Consider the following 23,282-nt stretch of genomic DNA (forward strand, 5'->3'; position numbering starts at 1 on the left):
CTCTCTGGGAGGCTATAGCTCAGTAATTCTCTGTCAGCCTCAGTCACCCCATCTGCAATATGGGGACAATAATAATCACCTACCTTACAAGGTTGTTTTAAGGATTACAAGAAAATGGGATGTATCCAGACAGAGTTACTTGAACTTAATTCTCATTTATTTCAAATGGCCTTAAGTCATCACAAGTCATCATGGGTAACTTGTCCCATTGATTTCAGTAGGACCTACATTCACCTTAGTTTGGATCCAACCCAATGTATGTGAAGTCCTCTGTACACCTGAAAGCACTTTTAAAAAATTTATCTACCATATTTATACTGTCTGTTGGCCAAAAAAGCTCATTACTACTCTATGCCCCAGCTCAGCACAAAATAGGACAAGCCCTCTTTTCTTGCTTTGTCGAGTGGCTCTTGGTAGCCACTTGCCTGCTGTTGCTGCTATTACACCCAGAGTTCCTCTGTCAAATACGTTCATGCTGAACTAGTGGGGAGGACATCAGGAGATATATAAATGTAGGCTTGCATGTGCCATCAAACAGTGGTTTCATTTGTGCTACAGTGTTCAGATCTGTGACAAAACTCTGTTTCATAAGACTAGAGGTGAAAGAGATGCTGGCCTCTGAATGGATGTTAGGAAGAGAGGGGCAGTTCGGACCAGTATGCCATTTCATATTTGTGTCTGTGTATGAAGAATTCAGCCACTTTGTGTATTGAACCAGTGCGTAGGCCAGGAATATAAGCACTCCTGGAAGCTGATCGCATCTTGTCTGAAACCGATTGGTTGGGGGGGATTCTAACCATTCCCCCCTCTCTCGTGGCCTTCTCAAGTGGCACCGTGGTTCAACCTCCTCCAGCTCTTGTTATAGGTGATTATGAAATTCTCTCAGATACGTATGCATTGGTTTCAAAGAGCCTCATGTATTAATTAAAGTTAATCTGAGACCCCAGCAGACCATTGACACTAATTTATTGTAATCGTTATCTGAGCACGTGAGCCTGAACACTGTAACACGCCAAACAACTGAGCATCAGAAATGAAAATGTTGTAACTATAAACAGTTTAAAAAGGCATGAGAGCAGAGGAGTGGGGGAGCTGTGAGGGGAGAATAACAGACTGTTCTGTTCTATTATAATAATGTGAAAACTCTAATAAACTATGGGTTGTTTTTTAAACTTACTGGAAATCACTGTCAATATGCCCAGCATTTAAATATTGGCTGTTCCCAACCCCAGGTCTAACCACGAAATCTAATATATCAGCTGTGCCCCAAGTGGGCCCTCTTGAACATTTTTGTTTATTTATTTATTTATTGCATTTATATGCCGCCCCATAGCCGAAGCTCTCTGGGTGGTTTACAGCAATTGAAAACAATAAAAACAAATATACAAATTTTAAAAGACAAAAAACAATTTAAAAACACATTTTTAAAAAAAAAAAAAACAAAAACATATGCTAAAATGCCTGGCAGAAGAGTTATCTCCCAGCAGCTCTTTCAGAGAGAGCAAGAGAGAGGGCCCAAAAGCTGTCCCCAGAGAAGATTCTGCAGCATATGATTGATTGATTAATTGCTGCCTTGCAGAAAAGGGAAGAATTAAGCAGATGTGCCATCTTGAAATATTAACGGCTTCCTCCAAGGGTTGTTCTTGCTGCGTCCCCAGAGCAGAGATACTTGACTAGGTCACAGTACTCCCAGGAAAATCCTTGCACAATGGCTGAAAGTTTTTCTGGAGCTCAGTGGTGTGGTTCATTCCCTTCCCTTCAGATCAGTCAGCATCACACACTCTTCTGCCTCTTCTCCCCCTCCAAAGCCCTTCTGTACCTTGTAGTTAATTAGTTTGCATGTTGAAAATCCTCTTAGAGTCTTTGGTCTGCTGCTTAGGATTCACTGAACCATAAAACTAATCAGCAGATTTTGGGGTGAGAAGCCTCTGTATCAAAAGGCATGGCTACTGCAACTAGGAGTAAAATGGACTGGGATGTTTAATGGGTTGCTGCACTCAGGATTCTCTTACAGTAGGGCTGGGGAACCTGCATCCCTCTAGATCAGCCTTTCCCAACCAGTGTGCCTCCAGATGTTGTTGGACCACAACTCCCATCAGCCTCAGCCAGCATTGCCAATGGTCAGGAAAGATGGGAGTTGTGGTCCAACAACATCTGGAGGCTCACTGGTTGGGAAAGGCTGCTCTAGATGCTGTTGGACTCCACCCCCCATCAGCCCCATCTGGCATGGCCTATGATCAGGGATGATGGGAGTTGTAATCCAGCAACATTTGGAAGGTCACAGGTTTGCCATCCATGTCTTAAGACAAATTTGTTTCTGCTGAGGATATAGGTCACTGGTTGTCATTTTGCGTAACTTCATGACATGTGATGTGGGTTCAGGCCTGCAGAAGTGCAAAAAAAAAAAAAAGGAATGTACATACACTGTTTCCAAGTATATGAATAGTGATCTAAGCAGAATCTTGTGCAACAGCCTGCAAGGAGATGAGCATCTCGCTGCAGTGATCCATTTGAGTTAAAAGATACTGCAGATAAAGCCTTGTTAAATGAAGCTGTGTTTAAAATTGTCCTGCACCTGCTCAGTTGGCCATTGAAAGCCAGCCCCCAAATGGAAGTCTTGCAACTCTTCTGAAATAGGCTAAGGTGCATTTGATAAACTTCTGGATGGAGAAAAATTTGAAAGGGGAATAGGGTGGTAATTAATTAAAGTACAGTTCAAAAGTCGAAAGGAACATCTTTCCTTAACAGTCCTTATTAATCCTATTGGTATCAACTTCTGAGTTGCTGCCTCTGAAAATGGTTCTGAAGCTTCAGGTGGTGCAGAACACAAGGTTTAGACTGACACTACTCACTCAGATCATATCTCACCATTCTTAAAATAACTCCATTGGCTGCCTCTTCACTTCTGGGCCTAATTCACAGTGTTGGTGCTTACTTTTAAAGCTCTAAACGACATAGGGCCCAAATGATATAAGAAATGCCTCACCACATACCACCCTCTGCACAGGCAAATATCCCTTTGCCCTTTTGCAAATATCACCTCCATCAGAGGTGAGGTTTGTTAAGACAAGGGAAAGGACTTTTTTTTTGTAGTGGTGCCCAGCCACTACGCAGGGAATTATGCCTGGCGCCAATTTCACTGTCTTTCAGGTGTCAGTCAAAAACATTTGTATTGACCCAGACATTTTAAAACATTCTTATAGTGTAAGTATTTTAATTGCTGTAGCTTAATAATTGCACTATAATTTTCTGGTTGTTTCAAGTGTATTTTATTGTTTTACTTGCTCTTTACATTTTAGTAAACTATCCTGAAATCGTTGATAAAAGGCAATATATAAATGTTTTAAATATATGAATAATAAATAAGTTTCCCAAGGAATCTGAGTTTCTCAACCAGTAGTTGCACCACCTCTAGACAGGATAGTACCTTTTGAAAGAACAGTTAAAATAACAGAGATTATTCTAATCCCTCCTCAGCAGACAGTAAAATCTTGTCTAATTGAATAACATTCAGCATTGATTATGACACACCATAGACTTTGTGTGCTTGACAGAAACTTCCTATAAGTCTTTCTGCTAACCAGTCACATCTGGCTTTAGGTCAGACTAAAGTCATACACCTTTAATATCAAATGTAAATAATGTGAATAGGTGGGATATAAATCCAGATCGACACATCTATATAACTGAGTCCCACAGTTGTTGATGTCATTATTTTTAAAGCACCTACAATAACTGGGCACTGTGCATGATTGCCAAAGTATGGTCTGAAAACACTTGATGCAGCCACCTTGCTGAAGCTAAGCAGATGTGGGTCTGGTTAGTGCCTGGAAGGGTGACTGCTTGGGAAGCACATGTCCACCACCTTGGTTTCTACAATGGAAGAAAAATGGGATATAAATGTAAGAAGAAAATAAAAATGAAATAAAAATGATTAATACATATGCTCTACTGCACAATTGGCATCTCTCTAATATGGTCCTGATGATCAAATTTGGGGTACGTCAACAGCGTGCTCATGGTTGATTTTAAACATCGCAATGGAATGTAAAAGATGTAGGCTTTGTAGTTAATAAACCATATGGACTTTTCTTTGTTGTTACAGTGAGGAGTCATGCCTGTGAACAGGACCAGTTTGGCAAACCAGGTGGCTGCTCTGACATCTGCCTCCTTGGAAACAGCCACAAGACCCGGACATGCCGGTGCCGGTCAGGATTCAGCCTAGGCAGCGATGGAAAGTCTTGCAAAAGTGAGTAGCCTGCAGACACTGAGGCTGGAGTGAGGTGGGGAGGGAAGGGAACTGAAGAGAATCTAGTTTTACCTTTCAATTTAGAATCAGTTCTGCCACATTACAGTTTGCCCTAATGGTCTGGCCCTGTGAATTGTTGTTGTGAATTGTTGTCAGTCTTGGTCCCAAACTCCCTGTTGACCAAGAGGATAGGCAGCACAGAGAGAATGCTGAAATTGCAACAGGGAGCCCAGATCTCCCCACTGAGCTCTCTGTCTCTCCCTGGATGGTTTGTCCTCCCTATCTTTGCCTTGAATATATCAGCATTATTTCAGGAACCTGTGGCTCATGACCTAATAGTTCTCCCCCTTTTGGGAAGCTGATTCTTTTAATATTCCATCTGTGAGGGAAGGGGGAGGGCAAGAGGCCTGCTGTTATACTGGCCTCCTCCCGCCATCAAATCTGCAATAAAGAAAAGCCCCAAATGCCCTCTGAATTCCTGCGCATGTGGTCTGGCTGAAAGGGAGCAAGGGTACATGTGAACCCAGCCCCTGCTAGATTTTTCAGAATAGCAGATGATGCTACATGACAGATGCACTATGTGAGCCAACCCTTTGGTAGATATAAAACTGCTGGTCAGAGTCAGACTTGTGGTTGATTTTAGGCTAGGAAAAATTCTTGCACAAGAAGAATGGGTTGCCAGGAAAACACCAGAGTATGAAAAGCCATTAGTCACCAAGCATCTGTCCTACTTTTTTTTAATGTGTTGGTTCTTTTTAATGGGAAGGGCCAGGATCTGCAAAAGCTGCTGATGCTGTGGTTTCCTTCAGTCTCATAGATACTGATCACACCCTAGGGGCCAAGGACCAAGCAGTTGGCTGTGTTTCCTGGGGCACTGGCTTATATTCATACCTCCTACCTTTCCCAATTGGAGTGTTAAAGAGCCAGTACTAATTTAGCAGAGGGTGGCATAATGAGAACCAGTGGCTGTAGACTTAACATGAAAAAAAAATAGCTTAGAAGTGGAAGGACAAATGTTTAGCAGCCGGAGTAAACAAATGCCCCATAGTCCTTATGATTCTGAACAAGAGCTTGCTGGTATGTGAGCAGAATTGCTGAAGGATAATAAATGCAGTGAGGGTAAAGGAGTAGGATTTTTTCTTTTGTATCTCTCACTTTGTGACTTCTATTGGGCTCCCAAACATTAGGATTAAAAAAACCCAACCTAGCCACATTAGGACTGTGATTCCCACTTGTCCATACAGCAGACATGGAGACAGGTGAAGTCATTGCATGCGACATAGTCCAAAGAAGGGAGTGTTGTCCAAAAACCAGGGGAATTTTGTGCCTCTCTGTGCAGGTATTCTTTCATGCACAACTAAGGTCACTTCCACACCGTTCATTTGAAGCACTCTTTTATCACTTTTAAGAGTCATGGCTTCCTCCAAAGAATCCTGGGAACTGTAGTTTAAGGGTCTCCTAACAACTCTCAGCACCCATTAACAAACTACAGTTCCCTGAATTCTTTGGGGGAAGCTGTGACTATTACAGTGATATAAGAGTGCTTTAAATATATAGTGTGGATCTGACCTAAATCACATGTCCAGCTCTTCTCCCTTAACTATTCTTCAAATCTAATTCAAATATAAATATTATGATCAGCACATATTAAAAAAATAACAATGGTATATGACTTTAAGTTTGTTGAACTATTCACTCTCTAAGTTCATTGTTTAGATTTACTTCTTTATTCTTTAAGCAGCAAGGGGGAGAATTTGCAGCCATTCAGTCTTTCAAGGCAAAGTATATGCTTGCAACAAGGGAACGAGCTTGAGGAATCCAACAGAGGTTCAAATACGCAGATGTCATAGTTTTCAGAGAGCTGCTTTCTGACTTACTATGTGGAAAGCTCTAGTCCTCTGTGCTTTCAAGAATGGAGATGATTGCCATCTGTTCTTTCATGGATATTGGTGGAAATTAATTGCCCATATGGAGACTGACTTTAAAAGCTGATTGGACAAATGATGGAATATAAGTCTTTCAGTGGCTACTGATCAAGATGGAATCTCCAAGTTAAGAGCCAGTATGCCACAGCAGTGGGAGAGGCTATTGCTTTTATGCCCTGCGTGTGGGCTGCCTAAAGGCATCTGATTGGCTGTCATTGGAGACAGGAGAGTGGATTAGCTGTACAATTGGCCTAATCCAGCAGGGCTTTTCTTATGTGTCTTAGTTTAGCTATTGTGGAAAATGGGGGGCCAGCCTTCTCAATCAGTTTGGGTGCAAATCAAGGCTAGCCCATCTTTCTTGTTTTGACTCTGTCCTTGTTGTTTTCCAGAGCCAGAGCACGAGCTGTTTCTTGTTTATGGCAAAGGTCGGCCAGGCATCATTCGTGGGATGGACATGGGGGCCAAAGTCCCTGATGAGCACATGATCCCCATTGAAAACCTGATGAATCCCAGGGCCCTGGATTTCCATGCAGAGACTGGCTTCATTTACTTTGCTGATACCACTAGCTACCTGATTGGGCGACAGAAGATTGATGGAACGGACAGGGAAACAATCCTGAAAGATGGTATGTGACCAACCTTCTGTCCAGCCAGTAGCTGGCATCAGTGTGTTAGGTGCTGGTGTGGTTTCCAAGAAGAGGCTTGGAGTAGAGGGAAGGGTTTGGTGCCTGCAGCTTGGAACAGAGAAAGGAGGGTTCAAGTCCCCACTTATTACATAGGGTAGAATTTGGATTTTTGCACATAATTTTTGTTCATATTGTAGTTCAGCTGGTAGGATATATGAAAGGTACACTGCACAGATTTTACTATTTTCATGCATGTTGAATTTCTTTATGTTGCCTGTGGTACAAACCTGAATGCTCTGCTCCGCTGCTCGAATATCTCACTCTCTGCATCTTTTGCAGAGTAGGCAGTGTGGTCCTCACATGTGTATCCATCATGCCTCGTGCCTTGTCTGTTTCAGTAGAAATCACTTCACACAGCGCATGGCACCATTCATATGGTCACTTTCACTTCAGCCCTCAGTGTCTGATGCTTCCCTATCTGCCTGGCTTTGTCTTGCTGAGCATGTTTGTTGATTTAACTCCTTCTAGGCATTCACAACGTGGAAGGCATTGCCGTGGACTGGATGGGGAACAATCTCTATTGGACTGATGATGGGCCCAAGAAGACCATCAGCGTTGCTCGGCTGGAGAAGGCTGCCCAGACCAGGAAGACGCTGATCGAAGGGAAGATGACTCACCCTCGAGCCATTGTGGTGGACCCCTTGAATGGGTGGGTGTCACTGTACCAATCCAGTGAGGACCAAGGAGTCTGCTTTTGGCTGCTGTTGAATGGGGGCGGGAGTGTATCTACAGGGATACAAATCAAAAAGTGAACATGCAAAGCATCATTTTTTCAAGCTTCAATTGTTTTATACTTCCAACTGTTTATACTGTGTTAGTCTTTCTATTTACTTATGCGTTTATTACATTTTTAAAAAAATCCCATCTTTCTTCTGTAGAGCTCTGTCCTTGGGAAATTTTACGTCACTATAACTTTCGTAATTTGTACTTTGTGACAGTATGAGTTTGGATGACCTCTGAATTATTCCAGTACATAAAACTGCATTGCAGTATGTAATGATGGGAAGAACGATAGGGCAGAAGGCAGGAGAGTGATTTAGGACCAAATCACACATTATGTCAGGAGATTTGAGACTGATCTCCTGGTGTGAGCGTGTGTGCATGTGGGTGTTTTTAAGAAAATGTAGTTGTGCAGAGCTACAGAGGAGTGGCACTGGGGCAGGGGACATTTAAACTTTTTTCCTACACTATTATCTTGCTCTGAGTCTCCCCTGTGAAACTGCAGTTGCTCTGTATGTGTGTGTTGGGGGCAGGGAGAAGATTTCAGAAACCTCTTTCGTGCCCGTATTTATTTATTTATTTCCCCCACAGAGAAAATATCATGCAAAGAGGGAAGGAGGATTCAGATTTGGAAAAGTGACAGGGGTAGAAAGAGTTTAATTCCCCACCCCTGACACACACACCACTTCCCCAATAAACCTAGCAGCACCCATCCTGGCAGCTGCATAAAAAAAAAGGCCCAGAGATCAATTGCAGATGTCACTCTCAACCTCTCAGCATTTAATGTATAGTTTGCCCCTTAGTGGTTACAGCTTTTGGTGCAGGCTCTTTAGGTTGATGTCTGAGCCCTTTCTGAGACACAGTCCTGGCAGATTATTTCTGGCTACCTTCTGCTGAGCATCTGTGGGTGGAATCTTCACATTATGTATGATGCAAGGCTTCTGCCACAAATGGCATCCCTATATGGATGGAGTTCTCTTTCCCTGTGAAGCTTAGGGAAACACCCATGTCAGGACGCCCTCTCCCAGGATGCCCTCTCCAGGCAGTAGGTGGCAGTGGCGGAGTACCCTCCTGCACTGCAAAGGAGCCCTTATTGGAGTCAAAGGAAGGGGGCAGAGCATCCTTCTCAGGTGAAGCAGATGCCAATAGTGCAGGTACCTCATACTCCTATCTCAGGGAGTCTCTGGTAAGGCGGGTATTTCTGGTGCTCTCAATGAGGATGGCTCCTGCCCACAGACTTCCCCATACTCTGCATCATCAGGGTCCAATCCTGGGACCACAACATTATTTGAGATCTTGAACATCGCTACTGTGATTTTGAAAGACTAGGCTTGTGGCCTTTCCGGTTGCAAAGACAGGCTCGGCAACAGGTGGCTCATGCGTAACAAATTCTAAGGAGGCAGAAATTTCCAGATCCCAGGGAGCAGGGCTCACTCACTCACTCACTCACTCACTCACTCACTCACTCACTCACTCACACAATAAACTTGTGTCCCACACCTTCAGCCCAGCTGTGCCCTTGGGAGTGGCTCACATCAGAATTAAAAACAGCTATCAGATAAATGGCAAACTACAATAAAACAAAGAACACAGAAGATAAAAACCATAGTTACCGCAGGTGCTTAAAAGGTTAAAAAAATTAATCGGGGGGGGGAGTTCCTTATCTAGTGCCAGAATGGCATCAAGGGTCCTGAGAGAGAACATTTGCAATTGAAAAATGCTTTCCCTGTTGGCCACCTTACCACAGAGAACAGAGGTACCAGAGGAGAATTTTGGAATAAAATCTCAGTGATTTTGCAGATTGGTACAGGTAAAGATTGACCAAGCAGTACCCAGGCCCCTAGCCATGTAGGACTTTAAAGATAAGCACCACCACTTTGAAATGAGCTCAGAAACAGACCAGGACCCAGTGATGTTGTTAACATAGGTGATATACGATCCCTCTGCCTGGTCTGTTAGTAAATCCCCTTCTGCTAGATACTAATAGAGAGCTGGTATGGTGTAGTGGTAAGACTAGGACCTGGGAGATCCAGGTTAAAATCTCCCTGTGAATGACTAATGGAAGAGAATGAATAATTATGATTATTACCCACCCTTCACTCTGAGGTCCCCGGGCAGGTTACAACATTTTAAAATATATCCTGAAAGAATAATTTAAAACAACAGTCATTCAAGTTGCACATTTTCTTTATGTGCATAGTTGATACAGATTGCAGAATTTATTATTTTTTTAGGTGCAAAATTTTAAACTTCTTTTTGGGGAAGTGGGGTATACATACATGTAACCCTGATCATAAACCTTTCTTTGCCCATTGATTGCAACTTTTTTAGTGCCTGGCATAAAGTTGATCCAGATAGTAGTGATCTATTTCTGACTGAGTTATGCTGGACTTTGATTTCTCTGGAGCTATGGTCCTACCTTCCAAATAGTGTCACTCATGTTCATGCAATTCACTGAGACTCTTATATGTGATACAGGCTGGTGAAATTTCACTCAGCAGGAGGGAATTGTTTTGGTTCATTTCCTGCTGCATTGACTCTCCAAGGACTTCAGCTCAAGAGTCCCTTCTGTTTTCACACTGGCATCTCTGGGGCTGCCAGTTCCTGGGGGATTAGAAGGCACATCCTGCTCTTAGGAGTTGCTCAGGGAGAGCCAGCAAGGAGTGAAATTGCAATGTGCACGCACGCACGCACGCACTCACTCACAAAACTGTCCCTGAGTAGATGCTCAATAGGTGGGGAAGGCAAAGAGAAGGGAGTAAACTTTATCCCCATGGATGAACTGTTTCCTCCTTGTTCCCATCCCATGCTATGATAGTTCTCCATCTCATCCTCTCCTCATCTTCTCCCTCCCCCCACCTCCAGACAGTGTTCAAGGAACTTGGGCCATATTCAGCTAATGTGCCAGCAGAAGCCAGCACAAGGCTTTCCGTTAGCGCAACACGACTTACTTCCCCTGAGCCTGCCCCAAATCTGCTCCGGAGGGTCAGGAGAACCTCCAGAGCAGCAGCATGCAGGGGAAAGAGAGGGGAGATCATTCCATTGGGTAAGAAGAAATGCTAGCACTGATGGAACAATCTCCTTAGTGCTACGCTGAGTACAACCCCTTGTTATGTTTAATTTCCAAGTCTTGGTTTTGGTGATGCCAGTCAGAAGAGCTGATCCCTGTTCCACCTGACGTGTCAAGTTTGCATATGTCTTCATCTGTTTATGCAATGCTTTTTCAGGCAGCACAGAATAATGTGTCTGGCATGGATTGAATTAGCCATGCTCAGATTGGTTAATGTGAAGAAGTAAGCCATGCAGATCCCTAACAGGTATTTGAAATGAATGTGTTCCTGAGACAGGGAGGGAAGGGGGACAAGAAGCCCTTGCTATCTTGCACCCATCATTCAGCATCATCTAGCGGGGAATTCCCCTTCTTGAACTTTAGCCTCATTGTTTGTCCTCTTGGCTCTCACTTCTGCTGTGCCAGTTGGGCAAAGTCTGGCTGCCCATCTGATAACATTCCAAGGGTAGTCTCGTCTAACAAAGTCCCTACCGTGAGCAGGTCTAGCATTGAGAAGTAAAAGGTTGCTGAACCATTTTGGATTTTAGTGTGTGAGTGTGAAGATTCTCTGTAAGGTTTAAAAAGCCGCTCTTGAATATGTTCACAGCACAAGGATGATGATGGAAAGCAGTGCGTGTTAAGAGTGCCATTGATGTTATCGCATGTTCAAAGACTTGCAGAGTAGATAAAGTTATTTATCGGATGTCTAGTCTTTTAAAAATAAAACAAAATCATTTACAGTATCTCTCCTTGACTGCAAACTAAGGAATGTTCAGTTCAGTTAGGGTGGTTTAGTAATGCACCTTATCAGGCAAAATTTCACCTATGTGGTTCAGGGCCTGTTGAGGAGCTTCCTCATTATATATTCTTTGCTCTCCTTACAGAACATGTGTAGACGAATTGCTGGGTCTTCTTATTCCCCCCCCCCCAGAATAGTAGGCCACTGATACAGACTTTAAAACATTTGCTAATAACACCAATACATACATAACTTTAAACATATAGCCCTGTTTGTTGGATTTTTTTGCAGCTAGACTTAGACAAAGACTTTGTGGATAGGGATGCAGCCCACTGTAGGGTCATAATCATATTATCCCCCCCATCCCATATAGACAGTTTTGAAAGCAACAAACAGAACTTCACCCAAGCGGAAGCCAAAACGTTTTGGTAGAACAATAAAAACCTCTGTTTTGTTAATCACAATTACGTGTGTGTGTGTGTGTGTGTATGTATTTATACACACACACAATTTACGTTGAATGTAGTGAAAATAAAAATAAAGAAGAAAAAAGGGGGAAACAAAAGAAGCAGAACTTAAACATAATTTCTTTCTCCTTTTTTTTTGATGCATAATATTTATATTCCGTTTTGTTACAACGCCTTACTCCTTTATAACAAACAAAACCGCTACTGTTGCTTTTCGTTTGAAGTGAAAGCTCAAATTGTGTTTTTTTTCTGTATGTGTGGTGGTGATGTTGTTGTTGTTAGCAAGTTTACTATAAGTAGAAATGGTTGAGAAATTTGACGTTGTTTGCATTGTGCTGAGAAACTGCCTAATTTGTACTTCTCAACCAATACATGAACTAAAACATGAACCTTTGAAATTTGCACTTCTCTGAATTTTGCAGTTCTGTAGCCAAAGTACAAAAAATGCTTAGATTAGGGGGGAAATGTGCATAAAATGCACGTTGTTGGTGAAAATAATGGACAGACGTGTATTAATTTAGGGGAAATTGCTTGCAAAAATTTGTATATTACAACTGCATTAAAATGTGTTTATTAGGAGAAATTTGCAATAAAAAGCTGCCAAACTTTCATGAGGATTTTTTTTAACGAACGCAGATTGCTGCAGAAATGTGAAGAACTGAATTTAAGATTGGAAAGATGAGAAATGAAGAGAAACTGAAATTGATAGATTGGTCTATGTTTGGCTGTGCTTTGTTGCAGTCCCCTGAACATTGCTTTGTACACCAGTCTACCTTTTACTTTTGCTCATAATGAAATCCTGCTTGGTGATTCCAAGCAGACTAGGTTGAATGTGCTCATTGCTGCTTTGCTTGCTGCCATTTACTCTTACACGTTGGAGACAAAGCAAAACGGAATGGCGTTAGTTGTATACACTGAAGTGAACATGTGAGCTGCCCTGGGCTCCTGCTAGGAGGAAGGGCGGGGTATAAGTCAAATAATAAATATATAAATAAAATATTTTACTGGTAGAGCTAATGTTGGAGTAAACAATGGTTGTTTTGGAAAGAGGCCTTATAGGTATAGTGTATTATAATGGTTAGAATGTCAGACTGGTATTTAGGAGACCAGGGTTGAAGTTGCTAGGTGATCTTGTGCCAATCATTGTCTCTTAGCACTAACCTATTTCACGAGGTTGTGAGGATGAAATTGGGAGAAGAACCACCATATTTATACGCCACCTTGAGCTCCTTAGAGGAAAGGTGGGGCATAAATGTAATAGTAATAAATAAACTGGCACTCTAAAATATATTTTATTGTCCAGAACACCAACAAGTTCGTACAGAGCCTTGTATCCAAGAAAATAATGATTGTCTATAATGAATACACGAATCAAACATGAGCTACCCACTCTTTCACTCTCAGGTGGATGTACTGGACTGACTGGGAGGAAGACCCAAAGGATAGCAAGAGGGGAAAGATAGAAAAAGCTTGGATGGATGGCTCCAATCGCAATGTCTTTATAACCTCCAAGACTGTCCTGTGGCCCAATGGACTGAGCCTGGACATTCCGGCTAAGATGCTGTATTGGGTGGATGCATTTTATGACCGGATTGAGGTGGTTATGCTGGATGGCACAGAACGCAAGGTCAGTGTTAATTGAATCTCTGTGTCTCACAATAGGACATATTCCTGCCTTTCTAGTAATATGCATGCCTGTGCATGTTCAGTAGGGATTGCCCTGCTGCATGGGTTGGGTTAGGAATAATGTATAATTTTAATTGTTAGATGTGGTGTTTTAAGGATTGAGTGTACAGCCTCCAAAGGAAAATATGGCTGTAGATGGAGGGGAGCTTGGGGTGGGGAGATCCAGATTTAGCACTATTTTAAATAGTTGGGGCATTCAAAGTGGTGCTTATTGATGAGGGAGAGGAGTTACGATGCACTTTCCTGTAATGTCATAGACACCATCCAATAAAGTACATGCAACCCTAGTGCAGCTGCCATAATCACAGCAACGCACCCATAAGCAACATGCCCTTGCAGAGATAAGAACGTAAGCTTACCAGCTATTTAAGTTTGCAGCTTGAATGCTGGTGAACAGGGATTTCCCCACAATGTAAGCACAGTATATTTAAATCAGTGCTTTTATCATTGGAATACAGGAAGCAGCCTTATACTTAGTTAGGCCACTGTTCCGTCTAGCTCAGTCTACAATGACTGGCAGTGGCTCTCCAGGATTTCAGGCAGGGGTCTCTCCCAGCCCTACCTGGAGATGCCGGGGATTGCCCTGGGACCTTCTGCATGCAAAGCAGATTCTCTGCCACTGAGCTGCAGCCCATCCCACATCTTTGGCTTTAAAAAGGGACCCTTAGAGTGGCTGAATTATAAGGACTGGAGGAGGGATGTCTGGGTGGTTAATTGATGGCTACACAGGTCCCCCTATGTGAGTCGCAATATCTAGAAAGGCCCTTTTGTTTGTCTTTTTTTCTCCCTTCCCATGCAGATTGTGTATGATGGTACTGAACTAAATCATGCCTTTGGGCTGTGCCACTATGACAACTTCCTTTTCTGGACAGAGTACCGGAGTGGTAACATCTTTCGCTTGGACCAGACCTCCAAAGTCGTTACACTTCTACGCAATGAGCGTCCACCAATCTTTGAGATCCGCATGTATGATGCTCAACAGCAGCAAGGTGGGCACAAGGGTAGTTCTTGAGATTCAGCCACGGCAAACTTACTGTCAGATTAGACTGTGCGGAGACTTGAAAGGTGCTATTGGGAATCAGGATCTTAGGTGGTCAATTCATTTCTTATTTGCTCTCCAAGTAAGGCAGGGTATCTTAGCCTGGGGACCAGCAGAGTGGTGTAGAAAGGATCACTGATTTTTCCAGGTGCTGCTAAGGCAGAACCTAAGTACAGTTTTGCACAGCAGAGTCTTCCACAATTGCACAAAGCCTTCTTTGTAGTTACATCTTTGGTCTGAGTAACCGTCAGCATAATGGTGTGCTGGTAGGTTCAAATAAGGATGGATGTTTGCTGGGCAGTTTGAGAAGGTGCCTTGAACCGGGTGTCTCATACCAGCCGACACATGGCCCTTTTTCACATGGATAGACCAGAGCTTGGAAAAGTTACTTTTTTGAACTACAACTTCCATCAGCCCATCCAGTGGCCATGCTAGCTGGGGCTGATGGGAGTTGTAGTTTAAAAAAAGCAACTTTTCCAAGCTCTGGGATAGACATCTGTCCTTGCAGTAATAAGTGCATAAAACTAGTCAGATCACGTAGATATGATCTAATGCGCCGAGTGTGAAGTAGGGGGGCAAATTGACCTCCAAGAGCTTCAGGGGCTTCTGATATCTGTAGGACAGCCACTGTCTTTACTGAATCAGAGACAAAACCCGCCTTGTGAACTGAATCCAAGAGGTACTCCTGCTATATTAGATCTATGAATATGCTGTAGGTTAGCCACAGAGAAAGTGGAGCAGCACACATGCTGTGTGGATGTCACCTGCAAGCCTTTCTTGCAACACAGTCCTGCTTGCCAAGAGTCGATCTGATATATAAATGCAAGACCTTGTACCTCGTCTCCCTGGCACCGTATTGACAGTCACTAATACAGATCAGACTTTTTGCATTTACGTTTATGGTGGGAACAAATGTTCTTTCCACCCTTCTTTACCTATCTTTGTTAATGTGGTAAAGGGTGTAAAGATGTGGAAACTAATGCAGATTTAATTGTGCTGAAGGAGACCTCTGACTGCGGTGTTTACTTTTTATTACTTCCCCTTTGTGGTCACCTATTTATTTGCTGCTGTTCTCCCATATTTTCAGGTACCAAAGGCCAAGGGAAAAGGTGCTTTCCTTGGTTTAATGAACTCTTCATGCTCTTTCATTCCTGTTCTGTTGTCACTTAGTTGCCTTTTAATTGTTCCGCCAGGTGCATGGGAACCGCTTGTCTGTGAGTGCATCCCATGTGGCTGGAAGAGTGTTTGTTTCAAAGAGCCAGCCTTGTGCTTGGAGCCAAGCATGCGGGTCTCTTCTATAGAATCCGTACCATCCTTCTGGGGCTGCATCCTCATGTGATTGGCCCTGCCCCTGTGGCTAGGCCATTTATAGGGATGGGATTCACTCTTTGGTTCTGTTCTGTGGTCTGGTTTTTGCAACTGGGTTGTGGTCACGATCTGCAACACACACACACACACACACACATTTTTTTTTTGCTATTTCCAGTCCGCTTGTAATAGCTAATGAAATTGCTAATGCTGTTGGTGATCTTTCTAGGTTGGTGTCTTGGGTTTTCTATTTAAATTTAAGTTAGGCAGATCATTGCCTGTCATTTCTGCCTCTTGCCTCAGGTTACTGCAGTGCTGACAAAAGATGTTAATGGCGATTGTTATCACCTCATTGAGAAATTGCAGCACTTAAGAGCAAAGCTGTTTACCTTAATAAGGATGTCAAATTAGCTGGTGGGTTGTTTTTTTAAAAAGCTGGTGTTGCTGACAGTCGCAAGCATTGGTCAAACCTGATCTGAAGACATACAGGATTTACTGATTCTGACAGAATTCAGTAACAAATCCAAAAATGTCAAAATTCTAGTCATATAGAGAGAGAGAGACATACACACGGCCCCAGCTGCATGGGGATCTGCTCCTGAATGAGCTGCTCCCTTGCAGCTTGGAGAATCTTCAAAAGGGACCATAAAGAGGGGTTAATGTGAGAGGAAGTGGGGAGGAAGAAAGTGTGTGTATGTGTATGTGTGTGTATATATATATATATATATATATATGAATATATGAATGCAAGAAGAAGCACTTAGAGAAAGCACTCGGAGTATGAGGTTTCAAAAGTATATACTTTTGAAACCTCATACTCCGAGTGCTTTCTCTAAGTGCTTCTTCTTGCATTCATCAATTTCAGGTTAGTCTCTCTCTCTCTCTCTCTCCCCCCCCCTGTATATATAAAAGTTAGTTTCTGTGTGTGTGTGTGTGTGTGTGTGTGTGTATATACACACACACAGAGAGAGAGAGAGAGAGAGAGAGAAACTACCATATATATAAGAAGAAGCACTTAGAGAAAGCACTTGGAGTATGAGGTTTCAAAAATATCTCCAGATATCTGTGTGTGATAGAAGTCTTCAGTGCGAAAACTGTGAATGTAGTTATATTTGGGATGGAGAGGGGAAATCAGAGTTGTGCCAGGATAGACAGGTCCCAGGAGCAATGTGATTAAAGTACAGAATTAAAGACTGAACTCCCAAAACAAATATTATTCATTCTATTTCTCTCTCCCTGAAACATTTCCTGGTGTTTCTCAGTTTTTCCTCCTTCTGTATATGTCGTAGGCAGTCTTAACCTGTGGAACTGTAGCCCAGCTCCTCTCATTCCTTTTCCTTCTCCATTTTGCAGTCGGCTCCAACAGCTGCCGGGTGAACAACGGAGGCTGCAGTAGCCTTTGCCTGGCCATCCCCAAGGGCAGGCACTGTGCCTGTGCAGAGGACCAGATTTTGGGACCAGATTCCGTCACCTGCCAAGGTAGCAATCCATGTAACAATGTGCAGGAACCGAGTGTGATAGACAGAGATTGCCAGGGTTTAACATTCCCTAAAATTGTTACTGTCTGCTCTGCATCCTGGAAGGTGGCATATAAAGCCATTTTGATACTTCACGCAGTTTGGTGTTGGGTTAACTCCTTCCCAGTGACTAGCTAGCATGCAGTGGTCACTTGTAGGTGTCTTGAGTTCTCCACTTCTAAAGTATTGGGTGCTATCTGCAGAAAAACACTGTCTAGTAGGTAATAGATGATGATTGCACTGTGGAGTTGCAGGTTTTTTTATGCAGTTGTCCGTGAAACTGAGGTATTTCAGGACCAAAATAGACATAAGCGACATTATTCACACAATTACTGATTGCATGAAATTGTTCTTGTTGTTAGTTAGCATGACTCTCTGACATGGAGATGTCCCCTGCAACTGCCTTTTGCTCAGAACTCCCCTTACAATGCAAATGGCAGTTGTGTGTGCATTATGGGTGGGTGAGTGGGTAGCTTCAATCTGGATTGGGACTGCAGCAGGAGCAAAAGATTAGAGCCTCCCCACCCCCCACCCCATGCCACCATTTTGATCTGGATTGGGCCCCCTGTAGTTACAATTTACTTAAAAAAAACCTAACACAGTTATTAGTTGTGTGAATAAAGTCGCATTTAGTTTGACCCTGGCTGTGGCACCTTCGTTATGTTTAGTGGAGTTGTAATCATCTGAAACTTCATCAAGCCCAGTCTGCAGATATTCTAGGAAAATACACCCTGCACTTGTTCCTATGGAAACTGCTGCTCATTAAACTCTCGCACTCAAACCCTCTTCTTTTTCTTCCCTGGCTAGCCAACCCATCTTACATCCCACCTCCTCAGTGCCAGCCTGGGGAATTTGCTTGCAAGAACAGCCGCTGTATACAAGAGCGCTGGAAATGTGATGGTGACAATGACTGCCTGGATAACAGTGATGAAGCACCTGAGCTCTGCCGTACGTATTTGCTTGAGGAACACTAGGAGGCTCTCCTTGGCCAGTTCCATCTTCCCGTAGGGCAAATGAGACACATGCTGTGGGCACATTTGTGCCTATCACATAGAGACTGGGTGCGCCCTGTCTCAGATCACATAATGTTGGTGAATACAGACTGCATTTTCAGATGACAGAGAAATCTGGAGGTGAGGGTGGGGTTTTGGAGTTGAAGTGCGGGAGACACTTCTGGATTGCATATTTAGCTTTGTGTCTACAGAAACAGACAAATCTGATGGGAGTTGGGAGGCTGAACTAGTCTGTGTCAGTGTTGTGTGTCCTCACCTCCTTTTGGACATTGCAAAGGCTCTGTGTGTTTTATACAAGAGGCTGCTATACAGGTGTTGAATCTACTGTCTGGTTTAAAATGTAGCATCCTGAGGGCTTCATTTAAAAACAAACAAATCACTATCTCTTAGTGTAGCAGAGGAAAGTTTGGAAATGATTACATGTCCATAGCCCAATGACAGAACACATGCTCTGCGTGCGGAAGATCCTAGGTTCAGTCCCTGGCATCCCCAGTTACAAGAATCAGGTAGAAGGTAATAGGAAACATTTTTCTGTACCTGAGACTCCGGAGAGAAGCAGAGATAAACAAATGACCTGGTACAAAACAACTTTCTATGAAGCATGATATATTAAGTGAGGATTAGTAAATTTATTCAGATCTTGTAACATACTCTTTGGTTGCTGAATTTGGTTATCTTGGCATAGAACACAGAAAGCCTTGGCTTTCACTAAAGAAATAACTTCCCATTTCTGATCTGAAGTATATTACTTTGCCAAGGGAGGAGGGTTGTTTTAACCCAGTTTCAGAGTATTGTAATGAATGTAGGGGAAAGAATGGGCCTGTACTTTGAAGTTGTAAGACAGAGTCCTCCCTTTGCCATTCTCCAGATCAACACACATGCCCTTCAGACCGTTTCAAGTGTGAGAACAACCGCTGCATCCCGAACCGCTGGCTTTGTGATGGGGACAACGATTGCGGGAATAATGAAGATGAGTCAAATTCAACCTGCTCAGGTGAGAGCTCTTACCTTATCCATGAATCATATTTCTATCCCATCCTTCCTCCAAGGAGCTCAGGGTGCTTCCCCGTTTTATCTTGACAAACACTTTGTGAGGTTGTTGGTTGGATGTAATAGGATGAGCCCAAAGAGTGTCATGGCAGGTGATTGAATACTTCTACTTTTCTGCTGTGTGCTCTTATTATTCTAAATCTTTGCAAGCTGAGTTTTGACCCTGCAATTGCTAGGGACAATCACTCAAATTCTGTTTCAAATCACTTTCGCTTGTGTTCCTTTTAAAGTCTGTTTTGTCCTGTTCCTGCATTAAATTGCAATTTATTTATTTTTTACCAGAATTCTGCTGGGAATTCTTACCCAGAAACATAGAAAACAGGTACTTGTCAAGATCACTGGGTTCCAGACCCCTGGAAACCACAGCTCTTGTAAGGCGCCCTCAGTTGCCAACCTTACCACAGCCAGAAAATAACCAAAAACAACCCTGTGAGGTAGATCACACTGCCACCACCCCTTATGTCCACCAGTTTAGGCCATGGAAACCCATACCTTAACCAGGGGTTCCTGGGATTCCAAGGAGGCAAGAACTAAAGGCCAGTCTCTCTGCTTCTTGGAGCTCCAAGCCAAACGACTATTCAGTAGTAACTAACCAAAAGGCCCAAAGTGCTGGACTTTGTACCCAAGGCTTACCTGGAAGAACACACAGCAGAGTAAATATGAGGTAGCTTTATTAAAAGATAAAAGTGCATAAAAATAGCAGCATAAAAATCCTTAAACCCATAACACCCATAAGACATGTATAAATCACCAATAAAATCAAAGTTTGCATTGGCTGCCTGTATGTTTCCGAGGTCGATGCAAGGTGCTGGTTTTGACCTATAAAGCCTTACACAACTTGGGACCACAATACCTGATGGAATGCCTCTCCTGACATGAACCCACCCGTACACTACGCTCAAGATCAAAGGCCCTCTTCCGGGTGCCTACTCTGAGGGAAGCTCGGAGGATGGCAACAAGGGAGAGGGCCTTCTCAGTGGTGGCCCCCAAATTATGACATGATCTTGCTGACGAGGTGTCCCTGGCGCTAACACTGTTATTTTTTCGGTGCCAGGTCAAGACTTTCCTCTTCTCCCAGGCATTTTAGCATGGGTTTTAAATTGTTTTAAATTTTTAAATTGTCTTTTAAATTGTTTTTAGTAGATGTGTTTTTAAATTTGTATATTTGTTTTAATGTTTTTAGTTACTGTAAACCGCCCAGAGAGCTTTGGCTATGGGGCGGTATATAAGTACAATAAATAAATAAATAAATAAATAAAGTTGAGAATTAACCAACAGGACAAAAACAAACGAGTTAACTGTTCCTAACTCTGAAACATGCCAACAGAGCTTAGGATAGCAAAGATACCTGACCCGACCAGGAACAGCAGAACATACCACCCAAGATGTAACGTCAGAGCAAGATGAGGGGCAACTAGACAAAGAAAGTCCCAACTCTCATAGGGAAAGGCATAGCAACAGCTAAGGGAGTCTAATAGCCCAATCAGGAGGCTCCTGGAAGGTGGAATATTCCTGGTGGGTTTCACGCCTTCTTGGATGTGTGCTCCCACAGCTAGCAGAGAGGCTGGCAACCTTGAGTACCAGTCTCAGACTAGGTAACACAGGTTTTTTCAGTGATGAGCTCCTGGCTCACCTAGTGAGAACAGATTGCTTCTCAGCAGAAGGATGATACCCAGAAGGCTGCATTTTAGCAGCAAATGCTGGGTTTATCCACAGTCCCCATGGCAAAGCCATGTTTTCAGGCCAAACAGGTTTCATGACAGTACTCACTGTTACATAGTGGTCTGAGAGCTGCCTTTTAAAATTAATAGTCTCCCCCCCACCCCACTCCAGATGGATAAAAAAAATGCAGTAGTGCCTTCTGCACTCATTGTAAACTGAGCTACAAGTGTCACTGGGAGTGATGGGATGTCATGCCATTCCTCCCAGGTAGATTGCGCAGGGGTGGGGGGTGAGGGGGGACTGGAGACCCATGGATGAAGCCATGGGGCAGGCATATTTTCTATTAGCAGTTGTATTTGTCATATTAAAATTTATATATTAGTACAGCTATTTACAAACAAACCAAACCAAAGTGGGAAATATTAAAATATAGTACAGCATCATGCCCTTGTAATGATCTTATTTGATATCACTTTAGCTAGGATTGTTATACATTTAGATATTCATTTACAAAATAGAAAAAAAATAAAGGCGTATGATCCTGGTATCCCAAAAATGAATGAACAGGAACCATTTCTCTAGGAATTTATCATTTTGAGGGATATATTGAACTCCAGTAGCCAGTTTTAATATTGAGCAATGCATAATCTAGCTGTATAACTTTGGGGTTGCTGGCAACTGGAATCCTGTGATTTGTTGAATTGTGGACATGGTTTCTTTCCAAATTTTTTGAAGGTTGTGGACAAAACCAGGAAATGTGCAAAAGATATGCTTTAGAGCCATAACATCTCCAGTATGTATCTGAGGTGTTATGGTAATTTTTATTTAGTCTGCGTAGAGCGAGATACCATTTACATATAATCTTGGAGAAGTTTTCTTTTAAGTTTATATTTATCAGATGAGATGGTATATTACTAAATATCCATAACCATTCTGCTTCCTGGGTTTATAAGTTTAAATTTTCATTCGGTTTTTGTTGAAGGAGGTACTGGTTTGAACCAAAGGCCTATAATCAAACAATAAAGCTATTTTACCAATCAAATTTAGTGTCTTGTGATTTGTTATCGATGTTTCAAATGTTGTCTTACCATACAATTGCCCTTACTTAGCCAAGAGATGAGATAACATATGATGGCCTTAGAGAGTACTAAAAATGGGTGGGCAATATCCATTCATAAGTGCAGTTAACTCTTTAGAAGAGATTACAATAGTGGTAACCATCTTTTGTTCTCCATACAATATCCTTGGGGAAATGGCATGCCATCATGTCTGTTGCTCCCAGAAGCACTTGCAACTCCATTTCTGAAGTGCATGAAAGCAGCCACCATCTTTTTTTAGCCACTGAGAGGGGGAGAATATATTTTAAAAGGTAGCACTCACACCACCTTATAAAAATATAAATGTTTTGAGAACTTTAGAAATGAAGGCTAACTAAATACTGATCCTCACCTTAGTTCAGGGATTATGGAATGGGTCGGTTCACATTGGAATGCAGGCCAATCGAATTCTTCAAGCATCCCTAATAATTGCCTTTTTAGCTGCTAGTTGGGGCAGTGGTTGCTCCATTGCTGTGGTCTATGCTGCTTTTACATTTAAGTTTTTTCTGCACCTTCAGATCTTTTTATTTGACATGTTCAGTTGCCAGTCTTCTGCTTCTGTGCTCACAGTTTCCAAGTTCTGCTAGTAATATTGCTCCTTTTGTTCCTTATCTCTTCCCTGCCCACCCAGCTCGTACCTGCCCTACCAACCAGTTCTCCTGTGCCAGTGGCCGTTGTATACCTATCTCCTGGACCTGTGACTTGGATGATGATTGTGGGGACCGCTCTGATGAATCAGCCTCATGTGGTGAGTGATGAGATATGTACCAGTGTATTAAATACACAGATGGTAATACTAAGTTAATGTAGAGGTGGCTATCCTGTTGCCCACCAGTTATTGCTGAACTCCAACTTCCATCAACCCAAGCCAACATGGCCAATGATCAGGCCAATGTTCTCCCTCCAGTGTTGAAGGCAGTATAGCTCTGAAGACCAGTTGCTGGGAATCACAAGTAGGGTTGCATGCTGGCTTCCAAAAGTCTTCTGATTGACAACTGTGAGAACAGGATCCTGGACCAGATGAGCCTTTGGTCTGATCCAGCAGAGGTTTTCTTGTGTTCTTAAGATTATGGGA

General features: G+C 42.8%; 1 protein-coding gene across 7 annotated transcripts in view; it reads left to right on the plus strand.

Annotated features, from left to right (window-relative positions):
• LRP1 (LDL receptor related protein 1) overlaps positions 1 to 23,282 on the plus strand; it is a 448,332-nt gene that overhangs the window by 264,041 nt on the left and 161,009 nt on the right. For all 7 annotated transcript variants that reach the window (XM_061614615.1, XM_061614609.1, XM_061614610.1 and 4 more), the window contains 9 exons: positions 4,106 to 4,249; positions 6,564 to 6,800; positions 7,329 to 7,509; positions 13,240 to 13,462; positions 14,321 to 14,510; positions 17,222 to 17,347; positions 18,193 to 18,333; positions 19,267 to 19,392; positions 22,839 to 22,955. In XM_061614615.1, the coding sequence (XP_061470599.1) occupies positions 4,106 to 4,249; positions 6,564 to 6,800; positions 7,329 to 7,509; positions 13,240 to 13,462; positions 14,321 to 14,510; positions 17,222 to 17,347; positions 18,193 to 18,333; positions 19,267 to 19,392; positions 22,839 to 22,955 (1,485 nt within the window). The remainder of the gene's footprint in view (positions 1 to 4,105; positions 4,250 to 6,563; positions 6,801 to 7,328; positions 7,510 to 13,239; positions 13,463 to 14,320; positions 14,511 to 17,221; positions 17,348 to 18,192; positions 18,334 to 19,266; positions 19,393 to 22,838; positions 22,956 to 23,282) is intronic.

The sequence above is a fragment of the Rhineura floridana genome, chromosome 3 (genome assembly GCF_030035675.1).
Source record: "Rhineura floridana isolate rRhiFlo1 chromosome 3, rRhiFlo1.hap2, whole genome shotgun sequence".
Classification (NCBI taxonomy): Eukaryota; Metazoa; Chordata; class Lepidosauria; order Squamata; family Rhineuridae; genus Rhineura; species Rhineura floridana.